Source organism: Hyperolius riggenbachi, chromosome 5, assembly GCF_040937935.1.
Source record: "Hyperolius riggenbachi isolate aHypRig1 chromosome 5, aHypRig1.pri, whole genome shotgun sequence".
NCBI classification, from domain to species: Eukaryota; Metazoa; Chordata; class Amphibia; order Anura; family Hyperoliidae; genus Hyperolius; species Hyperolius riggenbachi.
The window spans coordinates 310,487,424-310,514,850 of NC_090650.1; the positions used below are offsets into that span (position 1 = coordinate 310,487,424).

General features: G+C 42.3%; 1 protein-coding gene across 5 annotated transcripts in view; it reads right to left on the reverse strand.

The window, feature by feature from the left end:
* Positions 1–27,427, reverse strand: part of PTPRM (protein tyrosine phosphatase receptor type M) — a 995,286-nt gene that overhangs the window by 362,106 nt on the left and 605,753 nt on the right. For all 5 annotated transcript variants that reach the window (XM_068237197.1, XM_068237198.1, XM_068237195.1 and 2 more), the window contains exon 13: positions 27,113–27,149. In XM_068237197.1, the coding sequence (XP_068093298.1) occupies positions 27,113–27,149 (37 nt within the window). The remainder of the gene's footprint in view (positions 1–27,112; positions 27,150–27,427) is intronic.

Below are 27,427 nucleotides of genomic sequence, written 5' to 3' on the forward strand. Positions count from 1 at the left end.
TCATAATTGTATCATTACATACATCAGCGGAGGGTTGATCCATTAATGTATATCACGCTGTTCAGTGCGAGGTAGATTGTTGAGCACAAGATAAATGTAATGCTTACACACTATGCATGCATAGCATGCGCTAGTTGTAAATTACGAGTGCTAGTGCAGCACCTCGGCCACCATACTTGACTAGCCTGGCCACTTTTATATTACTTGCCAGCAGTGTATGTAGCAGTGCGTGCAGCATGCAAGCGTTACATTTATCTCATATACATTAATTAATCAACCCTCCTATGTTTCTGTAGCCAAATATTAGTATAATAGCCATTATACGATTGTATACTGATCTATATGCTGGTCAGATATTTATGCCAGAGTAAGCTTGTGCTTACATTAGATGGAACATGCATACTGGGTAAGGAAATGCATTGATTCCAAAATAAATAGGATTCTTGTATCTTATTGTATCTTATCTTATCTTGTATCTAATTTTGTTTCATCAGTCCACAGAACACTATCCCAAAACTTTTGTTGTAGTGTTCTGTGGACTGATGAAATAAAATTTGAACTGTTTGGGCCCATGGATCAACACTTTGTTTGGAGGAGGAAGAACAAAGCCTATGAAGAAAAGAACACCTTGCCTACTGTGAAGCATGGCAGGGGGTCAATCATGCTTTGGGGCTATTTTGCTTCTGCAGGTACAGGGAAGCTTCAGCGTGTGTAAGGTACCATGAATTCTCTTCAGTACCAGGAGATATTGGAAGAAAATGTGATGCAGTCCGTCACAAACCTGAGGCTTGGGAGACGTTGGACCTTTCAACAGGACAATGATCCCAAGCATACCTCCAAGTCCACTAGAGCATGGTTGCAGATTAAAGGTTGGAACATTTTGGAGTGGCCCTCGCAGTCACCAGACTTAAATCCAATTGAGAACCTCTGGTGGGACTTAAAGAAAGCAGTTGCAACGCGCAAGCCAAAGAATGTGATTGAACTGGAGACTTTTGCCCATGAAGAATGGGCTAAGATACCCGTAGATCGCTGCAAGACACTTGTGTCATGCTTCACGTTTAAAAGCTGTTATAACTGGAAAAGGATGTTGTACTAAGTACTAAGAATGAATGTCACTTGGGGGTTGAATAAAACTGATAATGATGTGAGCACAGAAAAGACATTTGTGGTTATTTCATTATAAAGTTTATGTTATATTTGTCTGACTTACAAGTGCCTCTTTGAATTAATTGTAAACAAGATGACTGAAATGATCAAAATCAATGTTAAATTGGCCAAAACACTACATTTCAGTAGGGGGTGAATAATTTTGAACACAACTGTATGCTGTTTGATAATTGATGAGGTATTGATATGCTCACCACATACAATACACTCTCTAAAAAAAATTAAAAACATGAAGTTTAAAGTTTTATCAACGTGAAATTGTATCACATTTAACAAATCGGATATTTGTTCTAATATAATTCATACATTTCCAGCTGTTCTCATGATCAATGGTCAATCATCAAAGTTTCCTGCCAGTAAAGAGAAAGTTTGCATTAAATTTCAATATTAAGTCAATCCTATTACTGAATCAATCGTTCTACCACATGATAGGATTGCATTGTTTTTGGGCATATTTAAGGCAAGTGTTGTTTAACTCTACTCCCTTTACAAGCAATTATGGGAAGTGTTAATGGAGGACAAAAATGATCTTTAGATTACATCTGGCAAATGTTTAAAATGTAAATTTTGTGGTAGCAGGAAAAAAGGGCGCCGGCGGCTAGTGGACGAAAAGGGCACTGCCATAGACCCTTATTTGTCATTAATATATCATTAATATATCGTATCATTAATACGGCGCTCAAAGCAGAAAAAAGGGTGCCCGATAAATATCATTAACAACATTAGAACTTTTAGGTTTTTTAAATATGTTATCATTTTAGAAGCTTGCAACGTTATAGTTTTTGTCATATTATTTTGTTTGTATGTACAGATTTTACATTTTCAAATATATTATCATTTCTTTGTGTGTAAGGGTGTTTATGCAGGGGGAGTGGTTAGGGTTAGGCACCACCAGGGAGGGTGGTTAGGGTTAGGCACCACCCGTGGGGTGGTTAGGGTTAGGCAACAACCGGGAGGGGTGGTTAGGGTTAGGCACCACACCAACCCCCTGTTGGTGCCTAACCCTAACCAACCCCAGGGTTTTGCCTAGGTTTGGTTAGGCACCAATTGGGGGGGGGGTTAGGCACCACCAGGGGGTGGTGGTTAGGGTTAGGTACCACCAGGGGTGTGGTAAGTTTTAGGCACCACCAAGGGAGCATTCTGTGTGAGAGAAGGGTTAGGTGAAGCTGTATTGTTGAATCACGTAATTATTTTTAACATTAATATATTTTCGTTATCACCGCCCGTTTGTATTAAAATGTTATTAATTGTTAACCAATTTTGTTAACGATCTTTATCGTAATTGAGCTTTCGTTATCCACTGGTGCCAATGCGTAAGCATTATTATGTTTAACCCTGTCTTACTTGTATAGGCTGGCTACTAACATTATCTAGTTCTTGAATATAGCCTAGATTCAGGGCACAAACTGACCATGAGTGCCCTACACTGAGTTAGTCCTACCCCAGTTTGACACCATAATGTAATGGTCAGGCTGTGTGGGTTATAAGCAGAGGAAATAAAAAGTGTATCTGATTACTGGAAGTGTTCAATTCCATATTTCTCACCTTGTGGAAAAACTGCCTTACTACCTGTGCCAGTACTCTCTTTATTCACTGAGAAAACAGAGTACCCAGCAAGCTCACGGTAAACCAGAACTCTTAGGAGAGTGTAAGGGGCTACAAAGGACTAAAAAACCCTCTTACTACAATGCTATGGAATCGCAAATACCTTCTGTTGTAAGAAGGCAAACTTTTGTTTTTATTTGAGAAAAGTGAAGAAACAGCCTAATAATGTGAGCACCAAAATAGCCCATCAGCTGAGCTGCAAGATACAGCACAGATCCTGGCAAGTTCATACATGGACAAATAACTCACCACATGTCATTCTAAATGAGACATCTGCCAATCTATGGCCAACCTAAATTATACAGTATTCAATGTTAATTAGATAAAGTCCTTTACCAACATTAAATGATTCATAAAACATACAAAAATTCTTGTATGTCAACAATTAAGGACCTTGGCATCATAAGTTCATGTGCTGATGGAAGCAGCCGGTGATCTTGATTGCTGCCATCACTACTGATGTTAGAGTGAAGAACATCATAAAACAATTCCCCTTAAAGGGACAGTATTGCGAAAATAGTCCTTTTTACTTCATTACATATAAGTTATGTACAAGTGGAGTAATACTTTAAACACGTTCAGTGGCTAAACAAATGTAATTAGTACACTGGCATTACCTATTTGAAGCAAGGGAGCCACGTCAGAAGAAACATTTACTGACGTCAATTTAGACAATACCATTATGCTGTAGGAGGCAGCTAAATCAGCTGTTTGGGGTGGCATTATATTTCCCCCTTGAGATGTTAGAAATAGGATCCTCCACCTTGTAACTGCACTCTCGTGCAGTTCTTCAGCTCATGTGAGCCGCGTGACGTCACCGCACTTCACAGATCCTAATGCTGCCTGCCGAGGCCCCTTCACCGCTGCTGGCAAGGACACGGACACCTATTGCTGTCCGTTGCTGTGGTTACCAGCTTTCAGCTCTGCGCAGCATTGTGGCGGCAGCACGGAGCAGCCACGAGTTGTAGCTGTGTCCTGCTAGCATCTAACATTACGATTAAAGTTGTTGTTTTATTCAAGAGGCAAGCATTCTTAGAAAGAAAGCAGTAAAAATGTAACTCTTTCCTTCTGAGAATGCTTGCCTCGGGCCTTTTTACTAGTAATATATAAATATATACCTAAATATTTGGACAGAGACAACTTTTTTTCTAATTTTGGTTCTAATTTTGGTTCCGCGCATTACCACAATTAATTTTCAAATGAAACAACTTGATGCATTGTGGAAGTGAAAACTTTCAGCTTTAACCAGTTCCTGTCCCAGCTACAGTATAATCACGCCATTGCAAGTGGCTTGTGAAAGCCACATGACGTGATTATACGTTGCCCCCTTTAAATGAGCACAGCGTGCGTGCTAGCACGCACCTGGGCTCATCAACCCCCCTCCCTCTAACTACACTAATAAAGGATCCCCTCCCAGGTGTCCGATCCCCCACCCAAGCCCGATCCCCTGTAATTACAACCCCCTCACCCCCCCTCCCTTGCAGAGATCGGCGGCGCAGGGAAGCTATGAAAAGTCTCACCTAATCTTGTTCCTGCGGCGGCGATCGGCTCCCCTCCATTCACTACCGCTGACAGCCTCTATGTGCAGAATGGATCGGGTCCCGGCTTAATGACGTCATCAAGCCGGGACCCGATCCATTCTGCACATAGAGGCTGTCAGCGGTACTGAATGGAGGGGAGCCGATCGCCGCCGCAGGAACAAGATTGGGTGAGACTTTTCATAGCTTCCCTGTGCAGCCAATCTCTGCAAGGGGGGGGGGGGGTGGATGGGGAGCATTACAGAAACCCCGCTGCTCTGTGGGGGGGGGGGTCGGGTAAGCAACACAGGATCAACAGGGGGGGGAGTTAAAGGGGCGCACACACACCTGGCTATGGAGGGGGGGGGGGCGGTGAATAGCCACAACCAGACAGCTTGGGGGGGGGGGGGAAATAGATAAATATCCACCTCTTGCTAGCTGGGGGGGAGGGGTACTAAGGCCTGCCTGGGGGGAGGGGGGGGAGTATCCAGAGGCACATCTGACCAACTATGGGGGAGGGAGGAATATGTGGGTGCACATCTGGCTAACTGGGGGGAGAATCGAATTATAAACAAGGAAAAAAACAACAATAAAAATTGGACACAAACTGAAAAAAATGCATTTTATTTCCAAATAATTTACTGTAATCATGCATTGTACTAGGATTGAATTTTAAATGGTGAAAAAACCAGATCGAATGGAAAAATAAAATGTGCGGGTTTAACTTACAGCAGCAACTTTTATTTTCAAACTATAATGGCTGAAAACTGGGAAATAATGACTTTTTTCATTTTTTACCCCTTGTTCCCTTTAAAATGCATAGAAAATAATATAATTCTTAGCAAAAAGTACCACCCAAAGAAAGCCTGATTGGTGGCGGAAAAAACAAGGTGTAGATCATTTATGTATGATAAGTAGTGATTAAGATATTGGCAAATGAATGGGAGGAGTGTGAAATGTAGAAAATTGTTCTGGTTTTTTAGGGGGAAAACCCCAGGGACGCGAAGTGGTTAATTCAGTGGGGTGTACAAAACTATTGCATAAAAATGTGAGGTAACTAAAGATTTTTTTTTAACACAATCCCTTCATTTCAGGGTCTCAAAGGTAATTGGACAAATTAAATAACTGAAAATAAAATATTTATTCTAATCCTTAAATGAAAACCATTTGATGATAATGACAGCCTGAAGTCTTGAAGTCATGGACATCACCAGAAGCTGTGTTTCCTCCTTTTTAATGCTATGCCAGACCTTTACTGAAGCAGCTTTTACATGCTGTTTGTGGGCCTTTATGTCTGAAGTCTAGTCTATAACATTAGAAATGCATGCTCAACTGGGTTAAAATCAGGTGGCTTACTTGGCCATTCAAGAATTTCAACTTCTTTCCTTTAATAAACTCATGGGTTGCTTTGGCTGTATTTTCGGGTCATTGTCCACCTGTATCATGAAACACTGACCAATCAATCTGAATGCATTTAACTGGATTTGAACAGACAGTATTTCTCTGAACAGCACATAATTCATTTGGCAGCTTCTGTCCTCCTGTGTCACATCATCAATAAACACTAGTGTCCCAGTGCCCAGTCCCAATGTCCCAGCCATGCACATCCAAGTCATCACACTGCCTCCAATATGTTTTACAGATGATATGGAATGCTTTGGATAATGAGCTGTTCCATTCCTTCGCTATACTTTTTTCTTGACATCATTCTGGTAGAGGTTGATTCTGGTTTTATCTGTCCAGAGAATGTTTTTCCAGAACTGTTGCTGGCTTTTTTAATGTTCTTTAGCAAAGTTCAATCTAGCCTTTCCTTTCTTGAGACGTATGAGTGGCTTGCACCTTGCAGTGCACCCTCTGTATTAACTTTCATGCAGTCTTCTCTTTATGGTAGACTTGGATATCAATATGCCAAACCCATGCAGAGTGTTGTTCAGTTGGTTGGCTGTTGTGAAGGGGTTTCTCGTAGTCATCCATCACTGTTGTCTTCAGTGAATGTCCAGATTTTTTTGCATTGCTGAGTTCACCAGTGCTTGTATTCATTTTCAAGATGTACTAAACTGTAGATTTTGCCACTCGTAATACTGTAGCAATTTCTCTGATGTTTTTTGTTTTCTGTTTTTGCAGCTTAAAGGGAACCAGAGCTAATGGAAGTAAAAGCTGTTATACATACCTGGGGCTTCCTCCAGCTCCATACGCACGGATCGCTCTCACGTCGCCATACACCGCTGCCCGCATCTAGGAGAACCGGCTGACGTCATTGGAGACGCGCTACGCAGGAGAAGTGCGCCATCTACGTATCTCTCCATACACTGCTGCAGAGATACGCAAAGAGCGCACCTCTGCTTCGCTAGACTGGCTCCGACTGGTGGCAGAGCGGGGTCCCGGTCCTCCTAGATCCGGGCAGCGCTGGACGGCGGCGCGGGAGCGATCCATGCGTATGGGGCTGGAGGAAGCCCCAGATATGTATAACAGCTTTTACTTCCATTAGCTCTGGTTCTCTTTAAGGATGGCTTCTTTCACCTGCATGGAGAGCTCCTTTGACCGCATGTCTGTTCAAAGCAAAATCTTCTACATGCAAGCACCACACCTCAAATCAACACCAGGCCTTTTATCTGGTTAATTGATAATGACATAATGACGGACTTACCCACCCCCGCCATGAAAAAGCCTTTGAGTCAATTGTCCAATTACTTTTGAGCCCCTGAAATGAAGGGATTGTGTTAAAAAAATGCTTTAGTTGCCTCACTTTTTTATGGAATCATTTTGTTCATCCCACTGAATTGAATCTGAAAGTCTGCACTACAACTGCATCTGAGTTGTTTTATTTAAAATTCATTGTGGTAATGCACAGAACAAAAATTAGAAAAAAGTTGTATGTCCAAATATTTATAGACCTAACTGCCTCTGTGACTGTTTTCATAAAGACAAAAAAAGACAAAAGGTCAAATGAAAGAGCTGGAAAATGATGTGAGGGAAAACACACAAGAAATGAAGGACAGAATGTTTTTTTTCTGAGCCATTTCTCATTTACATAGAACAGCCTGGGTGCTATTAGAATTGTTGCAACAAGCGAGGGAAATAGATCATCTACCATCTGCAGACAATTAAACTCAAAACTGCTGCTGCATAATATTTTGAAATATCCCTCTGCAATGTTCAAAAAGAGTGATGTTACTGGATGCTTCAGAGTTAGTTACGTGCCTTAAATAACTTAATAGAATTCCACTTTTTATTAAAATAAATCTTGTTACACTACATAGTGACGGAAAAGACAGAGCTCTTGGACAAGGGAGAAACTGAAGCAGTAAATGTCTTGGCCACTGCCAGCACAGTAGGCATAGATACAAGAGAAATGCATTATTTGTTGTTGTGGTGTATGCATACGATATACAGTACAGTGCTACTATGGAGGTGTATTCTGACTGCCTCCAATTTAAACACTACTGTACTCTTCTTTTAAATTCTTTAAAAGAAGTTCATGACTATTAGCTAGTTCATAAATATTAGCAGTAAAATTCAATATGATGTTAAATTGAGGTTAGTAATGATAATTTTGGTAATTTTTTGGTTTTAACATGACTTGAAGTGTATATTGCATTTTAGTAAAAAAATCATATCACACACACCATACCTCTAATCCAAACACCATACTACTCATCCAAAACCCTTCTTGTACTGAATGTTACTTGTTACTGAAAGTAAGCCCTTTTTTATAGTAGTATACAGTTATAGCCACTTTCAACTGAAAGCAAGAGTAAACTTGGTGTAAACCATGGCAACAGCACATGGTTTGTTGTATAGGGCCCCACAGCTTTGTCATGCCTTTGTATCAAGAGATGCCATATTTTCAATAGACTGCAAATAAGCTATGGCAATGCATTTTGGTAAAGCTGTGCAATGCATACATTTTTCTTTGCAATGATTTTCTTTCCTGATGGAAAGTGGAGCTAAATTTTAAGAAGGTATATTGTGATATAATGAGTTTGTGTATAGATCTGGAGTAATGGGAGATGGTCCGGTAAGCGCTGGTCTTAATCTATGACATTCACAGAAATGACTGATTACTGTGGGTCTGTTACAGGGAAGACTAGGGAGGGAAGGCTTAGTGAAAGAGGGAAGGAACAAGTCAAAGTCCCCTTCCTGCACCCCCCCCCCCCCCACACACACACACACACACAACTTCCCTATAGTTACACATCTGACCACAACACATACACATTTAGTTCAGTTATTTTCAGAATGGATTACATGGTCCCAAGACTTTTCAAACAAAACTTTGTGTATCAGATAACAGGAAGAGTTAACTGTAAATCTTATCATTATGCTCCATATCCAAAGATGATTTTTTGCTCCCTTAGTCCTTTAAATGAAACTCAAACTCTTCAGAACATTTACATCTTTGACTGGCCAAAATTAAATACAAAGAGAAAAGGCTGTTCTTTACAAATTCCCAGCAGGATCTTCATTTCCACATTTTAATCAAGGCTCACTATCCATGAAGTTTAATTGATATGTCATTTACGTACACCAACACTGGCTGATACAAGTGTTTTCACACCCTGGTTATTTTTCACTTTACTTGTTAAATAGCAAAAGGCAACAAAGCATATACATAATTTGAACAAACTATCATGCAGTGTCATCTTAGAACAAGGCTGTCTAGCATTTTCCCTTGTGACCTGTGTTGCCGCGGGACTACAAATCAGTTTTGTGTCTGTATATGGCTTTTTTTTACATTCTGCTACATCTTCTTTCAATTCATTTGTATAACTACATAAGTCTCTTAAATTGAAAATCCAGTTTTCCATACTATTATTCTTTCTTTAAAAAAAAGTCCATGTTAAGGGGAAGAAGTCTGAAACCTACTTAAAGGACATACTGAGACAAAAAATGATGTGTAATGGAGTACATACTTTTGTTTCTAATGGCATCTATTGGCAGGCTGTGTCCTCTATCGTCCCCCCCCCCCTTCCTTGCCTCCTTTTGTCCATTATATGTCCCTTTAGTAGGCCCCAGCTAATACTAGTAAGGACTTTTGAACAGGAAATAATGACCCTTGTGCACAGTAGCCGCCCAATAGTGATGAGCAAGAGCCAGGCAGGAGAGCAGCCGTGAGGAACAGCACCATAAGCGTGACTATGGGGAGGCTGCTGCGCATGCACAAGGGACATTAGTTCCTGTTCAAAGGTCCTGACTAGGACTACTGTGTTTCCCCAAATTTAAGACCTCACCTGAAAATAATCCCTAGAATATACTTTGAGTATGATATACAAGGGGAATATGGCTATATATTAGGGGAATATGGATATACAGTATACACTAACTACAGTGGCTTGCAAAAGTATTCGGCCCCCTTGAAGTTTTCCACATTTTGGCACATTACTGCCACAAACATGAATCAATTTTATTGGAATTCCCCGTGAAAGACCAATACAAAGTGGTGTACACATGAGAAGTGGAATGAAAATCATACATGATTTCAAAAATTTTTTACAAATCAATAATTGCAAAGTGTGGTGTGCGTAATTATTCAGCCCCCTGAGTCAATATTTTGTAGAACCACCTTTTGCTACAATTACAGCTGCCAGTCTTTTAGGGTATGTCTCTACCAGCTTTGCACATCTAGAGACTGAAATCCATGCCCATTCTTCTTTGCAAAACAGCTCCAGCTCAGTCAGATTAGATGGACAGGGTTTGTGAACAGCAGTTTTCAGATCTTGTCACAAATTCTCGATTTAGATCTGCACTTTGACTGGGCCATTCTAACACATGGATATGTTTTGTTTTAAACCGTTCCATTGTTGCCCTGGCTTTATGTTTACAGTCGTTGTCCTGCTGGAAGGTGAACCTTCGCCCCAGTCTCAAGCCTTTTGCAGACTCCAAGAGGTTTTCTTCCAAGATTGCCCTGTATTTGGCTCCATCCATCTTCCCATCAACTCTGACCCTCCTCCCTGTCCCTGCTGAAGAGAAGCACCCCCAGAGCATGATGCTGCCACCACCATATTTGACAGTAGGGATGGTGTGTTCAGAGTGATGTGCAGTGTTAGTTTTCCGCCACACATAGCACTTTGCATTTGGCCAGAAAGTTCCATTTTGGTCTCATCTGACCAGAGCACCTTCTTCCACGTTTGCTGTGTTCCCCAAATGGCTTGTGGCAAACTTCAATCGGGACTTCTTATGCTTTTCTCTTAACAATGGCTTTCTTCTTGCCACTCTTCCATAAAGGCCAACTTTGTGCAGTGCATGACTAATAGTTGTCCTATGGACAGATTCCCCCACCTGAGCTGTAGATCTCTGCAGCTCGTCCAGAGTCATCATGGGCCTCTTGACTGCATTTCTGATCAGCGCTCTCCTTGTTCAGCCTGTGAGTTTAGGTGGACGGCCTTGTCTTGGTAGGTTTACAGTTGTGCCATACTCCTTCCATTTCTGAATGATCGCTTGAACAGTGCTCCGTAGGATGTTCAAGGCTTTGGAAATCTTTTTGTAGCCTAAGCCTGCTTTAAATTTCTCAATAACCTTATCCCTGACCTGTCTGGTGTGTTCTTTGGACTTCATGGTGTAGTTGCTCCCAATATTCTCTTAGACAACCTCTGAGGCCATCACAGAGCAGCTGTATTTGTACTGACATTAGATTGCACACAGGTGCACTATTTAGTCATTAGCACTCATCAGGCAATGTCTATGGGCAACTGACTGCACTCAGACCAAAGGGGGCTGAATAATTATGCACACCCCACTTTGCAGTTATTGATTTGTAAAAAATGTTTGGAATCATGTATGATTTTCATTCCACTTCTCACATGTACACCACTTTGTATTGGTCTTTCACATGGAATTCCAATAAATCTGTTTCATGTTTGTGGCAGTAATGTGACAAAATGTGGAAAACTTCAAGGGGGCCGAATACTTTTGCAAGCCACTGTATATACAAAGGTGGATCTGGCTATATATATATGGGAATCTGGCTATTACAAGGAGGATATGGCTATATACACTAAAGGGGGGATCTAACTACCACCACAAAATATAAGACCTCCCCAAAAATAAGCCCTAGCACATATTTTGAAGGAAAACTTAATATAAGACAGTGTCTTATTTTGGGGAAAAGCACGGGTAGTCAAGGCCTACTAATGGGACTCATAACAGATGAAAGGAGATAGATTGGGGTAGCATGGAGGACACAGCCTGCCAAATATTTTTTTTATTAGATTTTTTTATTAGATTTAACTAAAACTTGCTCCAAAGCTTGTTCGCTAGAGATGAGTGGAAATTTCACAGTATGCCTACAGGTAGTCCTCGGTTAAAGAGTAACTGTCAGGCTGCAAAAGCTAATTTAAACCTCTATTCTCCTGTGTTAAACAGTTTAGAAGGAAGCCAAAAAGGCAATACTGAAGTTAAAAATCCCTCTTACTTTGATTTTTGCTGAACAGCAAGCCTCTTTATTCCCAAGCTCCAAAGGAGGCCGGCAGGCCGCATAACAGATACTGCAAAGCATGCTGGGGCAGCTTCTTCTCCCTACTGCACTCCCTTGGTCCTCCCCTTCATTTCCCTATCCTGCCCTAAGTCTGCTTTCACAGTGATAAGTTACAGGCTCATGTTACAGCAGCTTGTATCTTGCAGCCCAGCTCAAAGCACTGAAAAATCAAAGTGCTGTTCACAGGGCACATGTTCCGAGTATACTGCATGAGTCCACTATTGTTCCTAGCCACATGGCTAATTAATATTCACTGCACAGTAGTGTTGTCCGGATCATGAACCATTAGGATCTTTGATCCAGATCTTTTTTGTAAGTCGAATCATCAGGAAGCAGGGTAAGGGAGGATATTACATCACAATTGGCTTCATACAAGACAGACAAACATGGAACCTGCCATGAGCTGTCAGGAGCATCAATCTCTGCTACTACTATATAAAAATTCTGTGAAATCCAAACGTGGACAGTGAAATGCATATGTAATGTAAGTACAGCCAATATTTAGCTACTGATATATGTGTTTTTTTTTTCTCTGAGACCCTATACCTAACAGCTCCTCTTTAACGAACGAGATAGGGACTGTAGGTTCATTCTTAACCTGAATCAGTTCTTAAGTTGGAGCGTAAATACATTTCTATTATATATTAGGCCAGGATAAGCTAGGACATGTAGTCCCTCTGCTGTGGCACTGAGAGTTGTCTAACTAACATCCATTACCTGAGAGCAGGCAGTAATATTGACAGGATATACAGTATATTTGAATACAAATATCTGCAAACAGCACGCAGGTGATCTCTGGATTTCTTATCTACCAGCTTGCCTGCTCCTGACCCTGCCAGGCTGCTTGTTTCCTCTGTCAGCCCTTTTGCTCTGCATTGGTAAATACTTGGTCACTCACACAACTTTCCAGTGTCCCAGCATGTCTCAGAGTTTCTCTGAACAACTATCAGTGATAAGAACAGTATTGTGCAGACTGAGGGGGAGGGGGGCTGCGGGCATGTGAAACAAAAGCACAGCTAATGAGTTCTGGCAGAGTTCAGCTTATCAGTCTGGTGGAATCCGATCCTATGTTTACAACCTGTGAAAACAGATCCCGGTCAGCAGCAGCAGGAGGCGTGGATCATAACCAGCCCAGCCTAACCAGCCCAGCGTGCAGGAACACAGACTGACGTCACATCCCCCTCTGACCTCATCCTCTTCCTCCTCCTCCTCGCACACTGTTTTTTTTCAAGCTGTTAGTTGTTACAGGGAGTCCCCGACATGCTAAAAGAAGTGACGGCACCTAAAGATGACGTCATAGTGGCAGAGAGACGGGATCGGCGGGCGTTCGTATCGGCGGGTTGTTCGTAAGTCGGACGTTCGTAAGGCGGGGACTACCTGTATTTCACTTTAGATAGAAATGGAGCTGTAGAGGGGATAATCAGAATTATTTACTGCAGTAAAAACAACAACAACAACAAAAAAAGCATTGTACATTTACCAGCTGTCAGAGAACCATTAGACAATTCCTGATACTGATTAGCCTTTGCAAAAGTTTTGTCTAAAAAACATAATTTGCATAAGAACCTTTATTTTTTTCACCACTGTCGTAAACATATTTGATTATGGCGCTGAATCTTTTTATTTTGAAAGTGTAAAAGGGTATTCGAACATATAAATGGATTGTGTAGTTAAGGAAAGTAATTACTGAAATGTAGATTCCTTTTCAATACAAGGCCGGTTACAATTTTCTAAAGGTGCAAGAAAACTCAAATTTCAATTTTTTGCAACCACAAAAGCAGCTCCTTTTGGTGAATATTACACCTTCGAGACTGTAAGAAGACCCTTGATGATGACAATAACTGGTACATGTAACTTATTGTGGTTTACAATGTAGGACAATGGGTAAAGGGATTAATTTTCCCTACAGAAAATGTGTTATATATATGGAACCCAACCCAACCACAATCTCATATCTTCACATGAGCTTCTTTTATCCTCCACTATTTTATTACTATTATTTATTGTATTTATAAAGTGCCAAAATATTACGCAGCGCTGCACAATAGATAAATGGGTTAACATACAAGGTGGGACATACGAAGAACTCACAACAAAACAAGATCATGGAATTTCATTGATAACAGTAGTTCAGTGTCTGGTCAAAATAGAGACTGTTCTAGACCCCAAGAGGGGTGATGGACATTAAGATTGCATAATCAAGCTGGAAACATTAGGGGGGAGGGCCCTGCCAGAGTCTTACGATCTAAAGCAAGGGTAGGGAACCTATGGCTTGGGAGCCAGATGTGGCTCTTTTGATGGCTACATCTGGCTCACAGACAAATCAGTAGGGGTTGATTCACTAAGCGTCACTGCTCAAGCAGCCAGGGCCGGATTTCTACTTTTTACCACCCAAGGCCCACTTTCACCAGCCGCCCCCTGACCAACAGCATCTCAACCAACCCCACCCCCCAACTTACACACACTTTTCCTTCAAGAATATAGCCTTAAAGTGAACCTGAAGCAAAATAAACATTAGATACTTACCATAGTAGATCCTCCTGGGGCCCATTGTTCCTGTGCTGGGACCCTCTGATCATATTCAGACCCCACCACTGCTGCTTGGGGCCCTCTTCTTCCTCAAGGCTGCGCTTCCCTCTGTGTACAAGCCCCATTGTACTGGTCATGCTCGAGTATTGTCAGTACATGCCCAGTAGCACAAAGCCACTTCGTGCTACTAGGCATATACTTGCATATACACAGTACGGTTGTGCTTGTGCACTCTAAGTATAGGTAATCAGATGACCCTCCTCCCACCCCTGCATTAGGGAGACGTGAGGACCAGAACTGGGGCCACAGTATGAGTTAAAGGACCAGGGTGAAATGGAGGGGCATACTTGAGAAGGGTGTGTGAATGGGACCAGGCATGCGCACTCAGAGTGCCAAACTTACAAAGCCGCCAGTGGGAGAATGGAGGGGCTCAGAGAATGCTGTGGAACCTCACAGACTACAGGGAGCTGGCAGAAGCCCCAGGTAAGTAAAAATGCAGAGTTTTAAACAAAGCTCAGGTGTGCTTTAAAAATAAAGAAAAAATCACCACACAACTCCAGAAAATGTGAACTAAACAAAAACAAAACAGGATTTACACATACTTAGGCTTCTTCCAGTGGCAGCAGTGGGATACTGCTCCTGGCCCATCAGTTACATTAGACTCCTCTCCATCTGCAATAGCCACGCTTAAAGAGAACCCAAGGTGGGTTCTAAGAATCCTAATGCCCAGCCTCTGTTGCTATACAGCATCCCCCTCAGCCCCCCCCCTGCAGTCTGCTTTCCCCATAAATCAAAGCCGTGCTAGCAACACACAGCGTGTCGATAGCCAGCTGTTTACCTCTAGATGTGTCAGTCTCGCCGCTCCCCTGCCTCCTCTATATCTCCCCCCTGCCTCCTGTATATCTCCGCTCCCCGCCTGCGTCCCTTCCCTCCAATCAGCGGAGGGAAGGGATGCAGGCTGGTAGCGGCGACATAGAGGAGGAGGGGGAACGTCGAGAGTGACAAGTGCAGAGGTAAACAGCTGGCTAGCGCTGCGTTTGATTTATGGGGACAGCAGAGCTCAAGGGGGGGGGGGGGGGGGACTGACGGGGACGCTGTATAGCAACAGAGGCTGGGCATTACATGCAGACCAAGCCTCTGTGTGCTATAAGGAGTCTTAGAACCCACCTCGGGTTCTCTTTAAAAAGCTGCAACTGACCTCAGCTATGGTGCATTATGCTTTGAAGCAGCAAGGCGGCCGTAGCCCAGATCATTCTGCACATGCGTAGTTTGAAAATAATCCAGATCACACATGCGCTGAACCTTACTGGCCATCGCTCATCGCTGCTGTGCACAGCCACTGGGGTGCATAATCGAGGAGGCGCTGTGCACGCAGGACTTTGCATGTGCCACAGCTGTAACTGTGCCCATTTGTAGCTTTTTAAGAGGGGTGACAGCTATATGACAAAGAGGACTCCTAAGGAAATGAGGGGCAAGAACACTCTGGGGCATTCCTCCCAACTTTTTGAAATGAGAAAGAGGGACACTTAAGCCATGCCCCTGGCACACCCCTGATCACGCCCCGGCACACCCCTGATCACGCCCCGTCACACCCCTAGTCACGCATACCATAAAGATTTCATAAGAAAAATATGTTTTTTTTATAATTCAAACCACACCAGTCCTTTCTATCCTGGTTCATTATCCTTCATATTAACATTTTAAAATTAGTACTATATCAATTTAAAGGATGAGAATTAAGTTTAGAGTCAATTAAACACATTTTTTCAGCAGAGAAATACATATAATTACATTGAAAGAGAGACAAAGTCCTGAAAGAGGGACAAATGAGGAGGAAAGAGAGACAGAGGGACAGGGCTCCCAAAGAGGGACTGTCCCTCCAAAAGAGGGACAGTTGGGAGCTATGCAAGTCTGGGTGGCTGGAAGAAACTCCAGAAATGTGTACATCTTGTTTCAGCAGTACTTCTGAATCAACTCACAGTGTCCTGGGTCCCCTCCTTCACTCAGTCAATGTCACACCAGGACCCGGCAGCTGTACAATTCCTACACACAAGTGCAGCCATGTGGAAAACGGGGAGGAGATGAGCCTCCTTTCACTTTCCTGTCTGCTGAACACAGAGCAGAACTCCTCTTGCGTGTTTCATATTGCCCGGGCACACAAGCAAGGGGGAGGAAGTGGGGGCGGGTCAGCCTGACGTGTAGGAGAATGACAGCGAGCAGGGCTGCAGCGATACAGCCGCTGCTTCTGTCACTCTCAGATCAGTAAAGCTGCCCGCTCTGTTCCTGTCATTAGCCGCTGCTGCTGCACACAGAGACATGCTTTTGTGTGCACTGTGCAGAGTAAAGCAGAGGGCGGCTGCTGACAAACATGGCACTTACTGTGGGAATAGTGTCAGCGGCTGTGGTGAGCCTGGTTGGCTTGGCAGATTGACTGCTCGTTTGTCAACCCGCCCCTTTCCTTGGCTCCGCCCTAGGCACGTGCCTTAAAGGCCTTTCCACAAATCCGGCCCTGCAAGCAGCACAGCTTAGTGTGGCAGAGCAAGTAAAATGTTCAAAGTAGTGCACACTACTGCTGTAGCCTGCACTACTAACTTACTCGCGCTACCCCAAAACGAACAGCTGCTCAACTTGTCCCACTCTGGACACTGTCAGGTCCAGTGACTTTGTAGAGCAAAATCCCTGCATTTTGATTGGCCCAATAGCCTGCCTGTCACTTGACAGGCAACCTATTGGGCCAAAGTACGGGGATCTCACCCTACAAAGTGAATCAACCCCCAAGTCAGCTAGCTAATTGTACAAGCTGTTAGTCGGTATTTCTCCTGTCTGGGTCTCAGGGAAATTGCTGATGTTGCTGAAACCCAAGAGAAGCTGAAGACGTGTCTTAAGCCCCATCTACACGATACGATTCTTTGTGAGATTCAATTACGATTCTATTTACGAGCCGATTAAATCCGACATGTCCGATCAGGAATCGATTCGATTTGCCATTGTTTAGTGGCTGGATAGTGTAATGGTTAAGGGCTCTGCCTCTGACACAGGAGACCTGGGTTCAAATCTTGTCTCTGCCTGTTTAGTAAGCCAGCACCTATTTCAGTAAGGAGTTTCTTGAGCAAGTCTCCTTAACACTGCTACTGCCTACTGAGTGCGCTCTAGTGGCTGCCTCGCAAGCGCTTTGAGTCCGACAGGAGAAAGGCGCTATACAAATACTGCCATTATTATTATTACTGCCATTATTGTTTTGCAATGGCAAGTTGAATTAGTTGAATTGAATCGAATCCCAATCGGACATGTCGGATTTAATCGGATCGTAAATAGAATCATAATCGAATCGCACAAAGAATCGTATCATGTAGATGGGGCTTTACACTTTTTCTGCCCGGCGGATCAACTGTATACACATCACCATGGCAATAGGGACGTGAGCCCTACGGTCAAAGTTTGAAACATATTGTATGGCTCTCATGGAATTACATTTTTAAATATGTGGCGTTTATGGCTCTCTCAGCCAAAAAGGTTCCTGACCCCTGATCTAAAGGGTAGGGGTAGAGACAGTAGGTGCATCTGTTGAGAGGGTGCCCGGCAGAACTTATGGTACTGTTGTAGGGGGGTATGCGAGCATGAAAAGGTGAGTCTTGAGGGCTCATTTAAAGGTATTATAAAGGTGGGGGCGAGTCTGATGGCTGATGGGAGCGAGTTCCAGAGAGTGCGGGCAGCCCTAGTGAAGTCCTGCAATTGTGCATGGGAGTGAGATATGCGTGGTGCGACCAGACACAGGTCATTGGAAGATTGGAGGGGGCGGGCCAGTATGACATGATCGGAGATGTAGGTTGGGCTGGTCCTGTGCACTGATTTGTAGGCCAAGCACAGAATTTTGAAATGCATCCTAAAGCAGATGGGGAGCTAGTGGAGGGCTTTACAGAGGGGGGTCATAGAGGCACTGCAATGAGAAGAGTTTAAAGAGGTTATCAATCTGGCTGCCACATTCATTACTGATAGAAGAGGTGCTTTTCTAGAATTACCAAATCACAATTACATACACATGACTTCTCATGTGCCTCACCCCTCCTCTGGAATGCCTTTTCACAGCACATCCATCACTCTCCCACCTTTAAAATCTGTAATAATTCCCTTAAAACTCACCTTTTCCGACAAGCATATGCTCTAATTTAGGCCATTCCCGCTTCAACCTTGTGTCTAGTTTAACTCATTACTAAATAGTCTAAACATGCACTGCCTCTTGTAAATTGCATACTTCCCCACCTCTTGTTGCCCCGACCCCCAATTCCCTAGATTGTAAGCTCACAAGGGCAGGGTTCTCTCACCCTTTCACCCTTTTGTGTCTTGGAATGTGTTATTCATTTCATAGCTTGCACTCTGTTATACATTTTATTCATCTGTCATGGTAATCACCAGTTCTGCATTTTATACCATATTTGATTTATATCATTGTCTGTATCATTATGTTACCCTTGTTTGTTTTCCTACTTTGTACAGCGCCACAGAATGTGTTGGTACCTAAATAAATCAATACTAAAAATAATAATAAAATGTGATATATATGCAGTACAAGTTAAAGCTGTTCTATAAAAGTCTTCCAAATCCCACCAACCATCACCTGACCTCTTGGTGTCTATCTTCACAGGTGTAGAGACTGTTACCCAGTGGAGTTGAGTCCCGTGTCTTTGACATGGACAATGAAGCTTTGCAAGGGAGGAAATATTTCTGTTGCCCTTTTTCACAGCCCCATCATCCACTATGTAGAATGATATTGTTCAGGCGGCCTAGTCCTACCCTGACTGACTCTGTTCTGGAAATACCAAGGAGGAATAGAGCTTGTACGGCATACTGACTTTTAATATGATTTCTACCAAAAAGGTAAATATATATACAGGGCAGTTTCTAGGCAAAAATACACCCAGGGCGAGGGTGTAAAAAGAGCCGCTATAGGTTAGATAGGTAGGTGCCCGCAGTACAGGTTAGCTAGGTGGGTGCCTCTAATATAGGTAGCCAGAATAGTTGCCCCCAGTATAGGCTAGCTAGGTAGGCGCCCCCAGTATAGGTTAGCTAGGTAGGTGCCCGCAGTAGAGGCCACATAGGTAGGTGCCCCCAGTATAGGTTAGGTAGGTAGCTGCCCCCAATATAGGTTAGATAGGTAGGTGCCCCCAGTATAGGCTAGATAGGTAGATGCCCCCAATATAGGTTAGATAGGTAGGTGCCCCAAGTATAGGCTACATAGGTAGGTGCCCCCAGTATAGGTTAGATAGGTAGCTGCCCCCAGTATAAGTTGGATAGGTAGGTACCCCAGTATAGGCTAGATAGGTAGGAGCCCCCAGTACAGGTTAGATAGGTAGCTGCCCCAGTATAGTTTAGATAGGTAGGTGCCCACAGTATTGGTTAAATAGGTAGGTGCCCCCCCCACTATAGGCTAGATAGGTATCTGCCCCCAGTATAGGCTAGATAGGTAGGTACCACCATTATAGGCTAGATAGGTAGGTGCCCCCAGTATAGGTTAGATAGGTTGGTACCCCCAGTATAGGTTAGATAGGTAGCTGCCCCAGTATAGGTTAGATATTTAGGTTCCCCCAGTATAGGCTAGATAGGTAGGTGCCCCAGTATAGGTTAGATAGGTAGGTTCCCCCAGCATAGGCTAGATAGGTAGGTGACCCCAGTATAGGTTCGATAGGTAGCTGCCCCCAGTATAGGCTAGATAAGTAGGTACCCTCCTCCCCCCATAATGGAGGGGGGAGTAAGCTGCAGGGAGAGTGGCCCGACCTCTCCCTCCCTGCCTCTCTCGGGCCTCCCTCTGTGCTCCCCCGATGCAGAGTAAAGCGCAGCAGGAAGTAATGTAGAGAGCAACTCACCTGCCTGCATTCCAATCGCCGGTCACTAGCCGCCGGTCTCCTCCTCTACATAGCAGTTTATACATACTATACTTCCTGTTTAGGGGAAACAGGCCTGTAAATATATATATATATATATATATATATATATATATATATATATATATATATATATATATATATAATGTATATAAAGTTATGATGGATCAATGAGATGAGGCAAGCTGCAAAAGCAACAGAAATCACGCAGAAAATTTCTTGAAACGCCATTCTAACTATAACTGATGCGACTCTTCATTTCTTAAACAACCATATAAGATGTATTATGCAGCATTGGACAATAAATATATACAATGATACAAGAATGACAGACATAACAAGGATATACAACACAGAACAAAGTTATACAAGGCAAATGGTAAAAAATACGTGATCATGCGATAATGGGCTGATTAGGTAGGCCCAGTAATACAAGTACAGGCTGTCATAGGAAAGGATCTCACGATCCTGTAGATTACACTAGGGAAGGAGGACCCTGCCAGAGGCTTACAATCTCTATCTGAATGCTTATGGGCCTGTTTCCACTAAGTGCGATTTTTCGGATGCAGATTTCTGCATCATGCATCCGTTTTCCCATATGAAAACGTCAGTGGAAACAGGCCCATAGGCTTTCATTGGAGTCAGTTTTTCTGCATTCAGAATCTGTGTGTAGTGGACACAGATCCTAAATTATTAACAGAAAAAAAATAAGGAGACTTCTAAAATTAGTAGAACTGGGCTAAGGACTGTCTAACATATTCTTGAAATTTGGAAAGTTAGTGGTGAACCTGTTAATTCACTGCAGAAATGTGGATGGAAATGGAATATGAATGATCGCAGGTGGAACCCTTAGAGTACCTAGTTAAATCACGTGGAACCCTTTAGGCCCTTTAGGCCCCTAAAAAAACAAGCAAACAACCAGGACTGATGGTTTGCAGTGTGCCTACAGCGTATGGTGACAGGAAAAAAAATATTTTCCACATGGAAACTGCAACAACAACTTACAGGATGAGTTGGTGTTTTGTTTTTTAGTAAAGTCTGTCCAGGTAGTGTACTGTATCATGAGTTTCATTCAGAATTTCTACAGGTAGTGAACAACACCGAAATTGCAAGGATCCCGAACACATTGGGAAAGGGGTACCCAAAGCTGAGAACACTTAATATAGATTTAGTTTAGCTCTGCTTCTAACAAGAAACATTTGTATTGATAATAGAAATAAAAAAAATCCCTTTAACAAGAACCAGCCTCTAATGGATTTTTAATTAATGTTTTTAACAGTTCTGAGTAATAAAGGCCATGTAAGGTGTGCTTTCTGCCATCCATTATGAAGGTTCTAATTTTGTAATTTTCCTATAATAGTGCTAAAGGTAACATTCCAGTGGCAGCTCTATTAATAAACCTGTGAAACATTAACTCAGAGAAAATGTGAACTTAAAATATTAATTTCTGCTTAGGCCTCATTACTTTAATGTTAAGCTTATATCCTTTAATCAAAAGAGCTTATTTTTAGTCAAATGTATCTCTTATTATGTCTGTCACTGATTCTGCGTGAAATATCTAGGGAAAAAAAGGTCACACTGCACATACATTTTTACTGACAAAATACATATATTAAAGGGAAGGTTCAGGGAGGGTGGGTAAAAAATCAAAATCAATTTCCACTTACCTGGGGCTTCCTCCAGCCCGTGGCAGGCAGGAGGTGCCCTCGCCGCCGCTCCGCAGGCTCCCGGTGGTCTCCGGTGGCGCGCCCGACCTGGCCATGCCGGCTGCCAGGTCGGGCTCTTCTGCGCTCCAAGTCCTGGTACTTCTGCGTCCCACGCCGGTGCTCTGACGTCATCGGACGTCCGCCGGGCTCTACTGCGCATGCGCAGTAGTTCTGCGCATGCGCAGTAGAGCCCGGCGGACGTCCGATGACGTCAGAGCACCGGCGTGGGACGCAGAAGTACCAGGACTTGGAGCGCAGAAGAGCCCGACCTGGCAGCCGGCCTGGCCAGGTCGGGCGCGCCACCGGAGACCACCGGGAGCCTGCGGAGCGGCGGCGAGGGCACCTCCTGCCTGCCACGGGCTGGAGGAAGCCCCAGGTAAGTGGAAATTGATTTTGATTTTTTACCCACCCTCCCTGAACCTTCCCTTTAAGGAGGAGTTGTGTCATTTCACATGATTTATAGGTAAAAGGTAGGATTACACAAAATGATATGTTTATCTGTAGATAACAGTGAATAATTTACATATTAGACTCTTTATGTCTCTTGTTAATCACTAGAGTACCAACAGTATCTGGACCCTTAAAGGGATACTGTAGGGGGTCGGGGAAAATGAGTTGAACTTACCCGGGGCTTCTAACGGTCCCCCACAGACATCCTGTGCCCATGCAGCCACTCACCGATGCTCCGGGCCCGCCTCCGGTTCACTTCTGGAATTTCAGACTTTAAAGTCAGACTTAAAGCAGGCGCAGTGGTGTTCAGACTTTAAAGTCTGAAATTCTAGAAGTAAACCGGAGGCGGGGCCGGAGCATCGGTGAGTGGCTGCGCGGGCACAGGATGTCTGCGGGGGACCATTAGAAGCCCCGGGTAAGTTCAACTCATTTTCCCCTGACCCCCCTACAGTATTCCTTTAAGGATCAGCGACTTCTGGTACAAAAAACGGAGCTCACTGACGTCATGCCGCACAGACCTGTTGCTCTCACCATTTGCGCCACACTCCTTTGACTAAAACCTACTTACTCTGCTGTCACTATGACAGCAGCGCCCCGTGAGCCGTTTAAAAGGCAATTTTATTGGCTCCTGACCCTGTGATCACTGTGAGCCAATGTAGATTGTTCATAGTGATCACAGGGTCAGAAGCCAATGAAATTGGTTCCTGACCGCCTCACAGAGCTTGCTATCATAGCGATGGTAGATCGAGTGGGCTTCAGCAATGGGAGAGAGGCACGATCAGCGGTGGGAGCGTGCAGTGCACTAAATGAAATCTATGCCCTGGCAGGGATAACAGGTCCCAAACTGGGCGTAGGTTTCAATTAGCCCGGTCCAGAAGCAGTTAAGATTATTTTTTAACCCTTGCTCCCCACAAATTAAAGGGACAAGATACCTTACACCTTAAATTAAGAAATACATGTGGCCCATTCTCTCTAGATCCAATATGTACAATTCTGAGCAAATATTTTCATTCTTTAGTTCAGTTGGCAGTGTCCTGTAATCTTGCATGCCTTATGCTTAATCAAACACATAAATCATTGTGAATTGTCAAGCTGTTTCTCCTCCTGGTGAAGGAAACTTTTGATCTTGAAACACATCAAGCAGTTTTTATGCCTTGATGCTTTATATTTATCATTATATCTATTCAGAAGGTTATATCTTTGGGATACTAAAGTGACTATATTTAGTTAATTAGCTATATAAGTGTCTGCCTCTCAATGGGGGTTTGCCATTTTCCTGCAAAGTACTGACTGCTGCTTTATCCATTGATGTAAGCTATATCGTCGCTCAATAATTACAGGTGAATGTTGTGGAATATGTGAATTTTGTTTTTATATGCATAATGCGAGAATACTGATGTTTGCTTTAATTATGCTTTTATTCTTATGACTTGTACAAGGCAAACAGTTTCCTAGTTTATTTTATTTCTTAGTGTTTTACTACTTTCAGTGATGGGTGCAGTTTCTTTGATTAAATATGTTATTACAAGGTGATGCAAGGGATTTGGCAAATGTAAAAACTAACTTTGTCAAATTTTAACATTTTAAAAATAAAAATGAACTTGCTTTCTAAAAAATGAAGGATGCAGGCTAACTATAAGACTGTCATAGAAGGGTTTAAATTAAGTGAAAGTTAAAAAAAATGTGTTATTAGTTTCTTTGGGTAACACTACTTGCCATGTATTCATTTCACTTTTTCTCCTAAGTTTTCTCCTAGTGATATTTTCACACACTATTAAAATGCCCTTTAAGCCAACAGCAAACAATAAAATACTCAGAATAATTTGGCATTACTTTTTCACCTACTTTTTGGTACTTTTTAAATTGTCAAGTTCAATTGCAAAATGCTGAAAAGTTATTTTAAACAGTAGATGAAAAATGATCTCTCAGGAGAAAACTTAGGAAAAAAAGTGAATTGAATAAGCATCCATGATTTTAATGATCTATCTGCCAGATACAACACTCTGTGGATAAGATGACGTGATGGTCCTTCAGAAAAGCAAAGTGCAGTGTTGAGGTGAGTTAATACTATATTTACTAATACCGTACTATAATCACCAGGCATGCTTGTTTGAGCCAGCCTATCAGAAATCCTGCTAAGATTGTCCATATGCCCATTCATATGGGTGGGACGAAATTGTTTTAAGACAGCTGGCTGTTAAAAACAACAGCAGCAAACCTGGTTATTGTTGGCATCTTTGAAAACAGGTGCCCTGCAATGACGGTGAAAGATCGGTCAATTTCTACTCAGCTATGTTCCCTTCCAGAGCTCTCCTGAATCAGATAGATATATGGCTATAGGAGGTCAAGAATAAGAAAGGAAAAAGGAACTTTGAAGTGAATCCTTAGAACAAAACGCAAAGTAAACTTCATAGAGATCACTACACTTCAAACACAATCTCCCGTGAGAATGGATTATCCCTGTCAGAGATGGATGAAAACATGAAGTAATGCAATTTCTTCAATGGGAATTCACCCAGTACAACGGTATACTTACAAACTGGCTGAAAAGTATGATATAAATGCATGCATTTTTTTTCTAAAGATTTGTAAGTGTAGATATGTTAAAATGTTCCCAAAATCGAACAAGGTATAAGTACAAAGACCCAATAGTGACTGCCCCTCTATTTACAAGTTTAAGTGTAAACTGGATTCCTCTCGTGCATTGATAGGAGTGTTCCCTAACAAACTTATTACAACAACAAATAACATTTGTAAAGCGCTTTTCTCCCGTAGGACTCGAAGGGCATAAGCATGGCTCAGACCATCGTGGTCATGCCAGGCTAAACAGGTGGCTTTTCAGTCTGGATTTGAATAGCTCTAGGGATGGTGCTGTCTTTACTGGGTGTGGCAGGGAGTTCCAAAGAGTAAAAGCAGCATGACAGAAGGCTCTGTCTCCAGATTTTTTGAGGTGCACTCTGGGAGTAACCAAGTTTATAGAACTTGCTGATCTGAGGTTGTGAGGGGTGTGGTGCAGCTTCAGCAGGTCCTTCATGTATCCAGGGCCCAGATTGTGCAGGGATTTGAATGTCAGCAGTCCAATCTTGAAGAGTATTCTCCATTCTACTGGTAGCCAGTGCAGTGAGCGAAGGATCGGTGTAATGTGACAGTGGCGAGGCTGGTTTGTTAGCAATCTGGCAGCAGCATTCTGCACTAATTGCAGGCAATTGTTGGCAATTAGAACGCTGCTGATTTAAAGGGCCCTATAGCAATATTGAGCGGTTGTGGTGTGTATGAGTGAGGAGTGTGGACTGTGGATTGCTGGAATTTTATACGACATATTTTTAATTGAAATCATTCTATAGAATACAGTTTTAGCGCGAGTTGCGTAATATTATATTTTGTGGTTTTACATTGAGTGAGGGTTGAAGGTATCCCTCTGCAACACGCAGCTTGTCTAGGGACATACCTACCAGCGTCATATAAAGTGTATGTATATTAATCATGGGTAATGGAAATGTGAGGCATTGTAGGGACACTCGCCTATGGTGTTATCTTACAGCCTCTGCACCAATTCATAGGCTGGAGTGTGGTCATGTGATGGAGATGACAAAGTCAATGTGGCCAACCTCACCCTGTGAAACAGAAGCCTTCTGCTGCTGACAACTAGCTGATTTAAAAAAAAACTAGAAAACCACAATCACAGCAAGCTCAGTATAGCTACATCTTTTATTTATACATTTACTTTTGTTAAGTCCAATCTAACACTGTAAACTTTCCATTGAATATGAGTAAATGGATAACACTTAGAAAATCAACTTTGCAGTGAAGACAGCAAAAAACAACAAATGCCTTCTTTTGTGAAACTGCATATTTTATGGAGAGAAAAAAAAAACACTTTCATATAACTTCTACCAAAACTCCTCGGGTAACTTTGCAAACCACGTGCCATCTCAATAAACCAGTCAGTGATCAGTTGTGGCCTTCATCCTTAGCAAGGCAGTGGTAGGACAGGAGTGTGTGTGTGTGTGTGTGTGTGTGTGTGTGTGTGTGTGTGTGTGTGTGTGGGGGGGGGGGGGGATGTTTCATAGGGACAGCAGATATAATGGGTGGGCACACTTATCATGAACATGTGGTGTGGAAATGGTGACCCCCAGTTATTAGTTACACTCCTAATGCTTTCTATATAATCTGAGATAAAGTCAGGAAGACACACGGCACCACAAGTACATGTTGCATTATGAATTCCTGATGACATTCAAGTGTACTGATCATCACCTTCAGACTATGAATATAAAGCAGATAGGGTTATAGTTTATTGATGATGTAGTAATAGCTGCACTGCTTTATAGAATTATATCCTAATTCTAAAATAGTAATGGTGAACGGGAGAAGCTAAAGTGGTCACAACTAGCAAAGTATAGCAACAGCCTCATGAATGAAAGAATAATTGCAGTCGGTGTAGTTTCACACATTCCAAATCTTCCCTTTCATTGTTCCTTGTTTAAAGTAGAATCTACAACTGTCTGAAATATTTATTCAGTTGGACACTCTCATAAATGGTGCCCGCTGCAGACTTATGTTACCCAAAGAAATGGAATGGGGCAGGCTCTATACATGGACATAACCTATTCTGAGTTTTATTGCAAGCCAATGCCTGAATAATTACATATTCATAGTGCAATAAAACATTATGTGAACTTGTAATTTTGTCATCGTAGAGCCATCAATAGGAATGTTTCAACACGCAGAAGAACTGCAATATAAAACTCATCAAAATGTCAACATGATTATTGCACAGCATACCTTTTGTGGCTATCCTGACGCAGTCAATCTTCGTTTCCTGTGGCAAAAAGAGAATAACAGTGCTTTATTGTTTATACATATATATATATATATGTATATATATATATATATATATATATATATATGTATATATATATATATATATATATATATATATATATATATATATATGTGTATATATATATATATATATATATATATATATATATATAGATATATATATTTGTATTGGTACAAGGTTATATTAAATGCTTAATTTGATTCTTATTTGAACTCATTTTGATATACATTTATGACTTTTTCCAACAGCCAGTT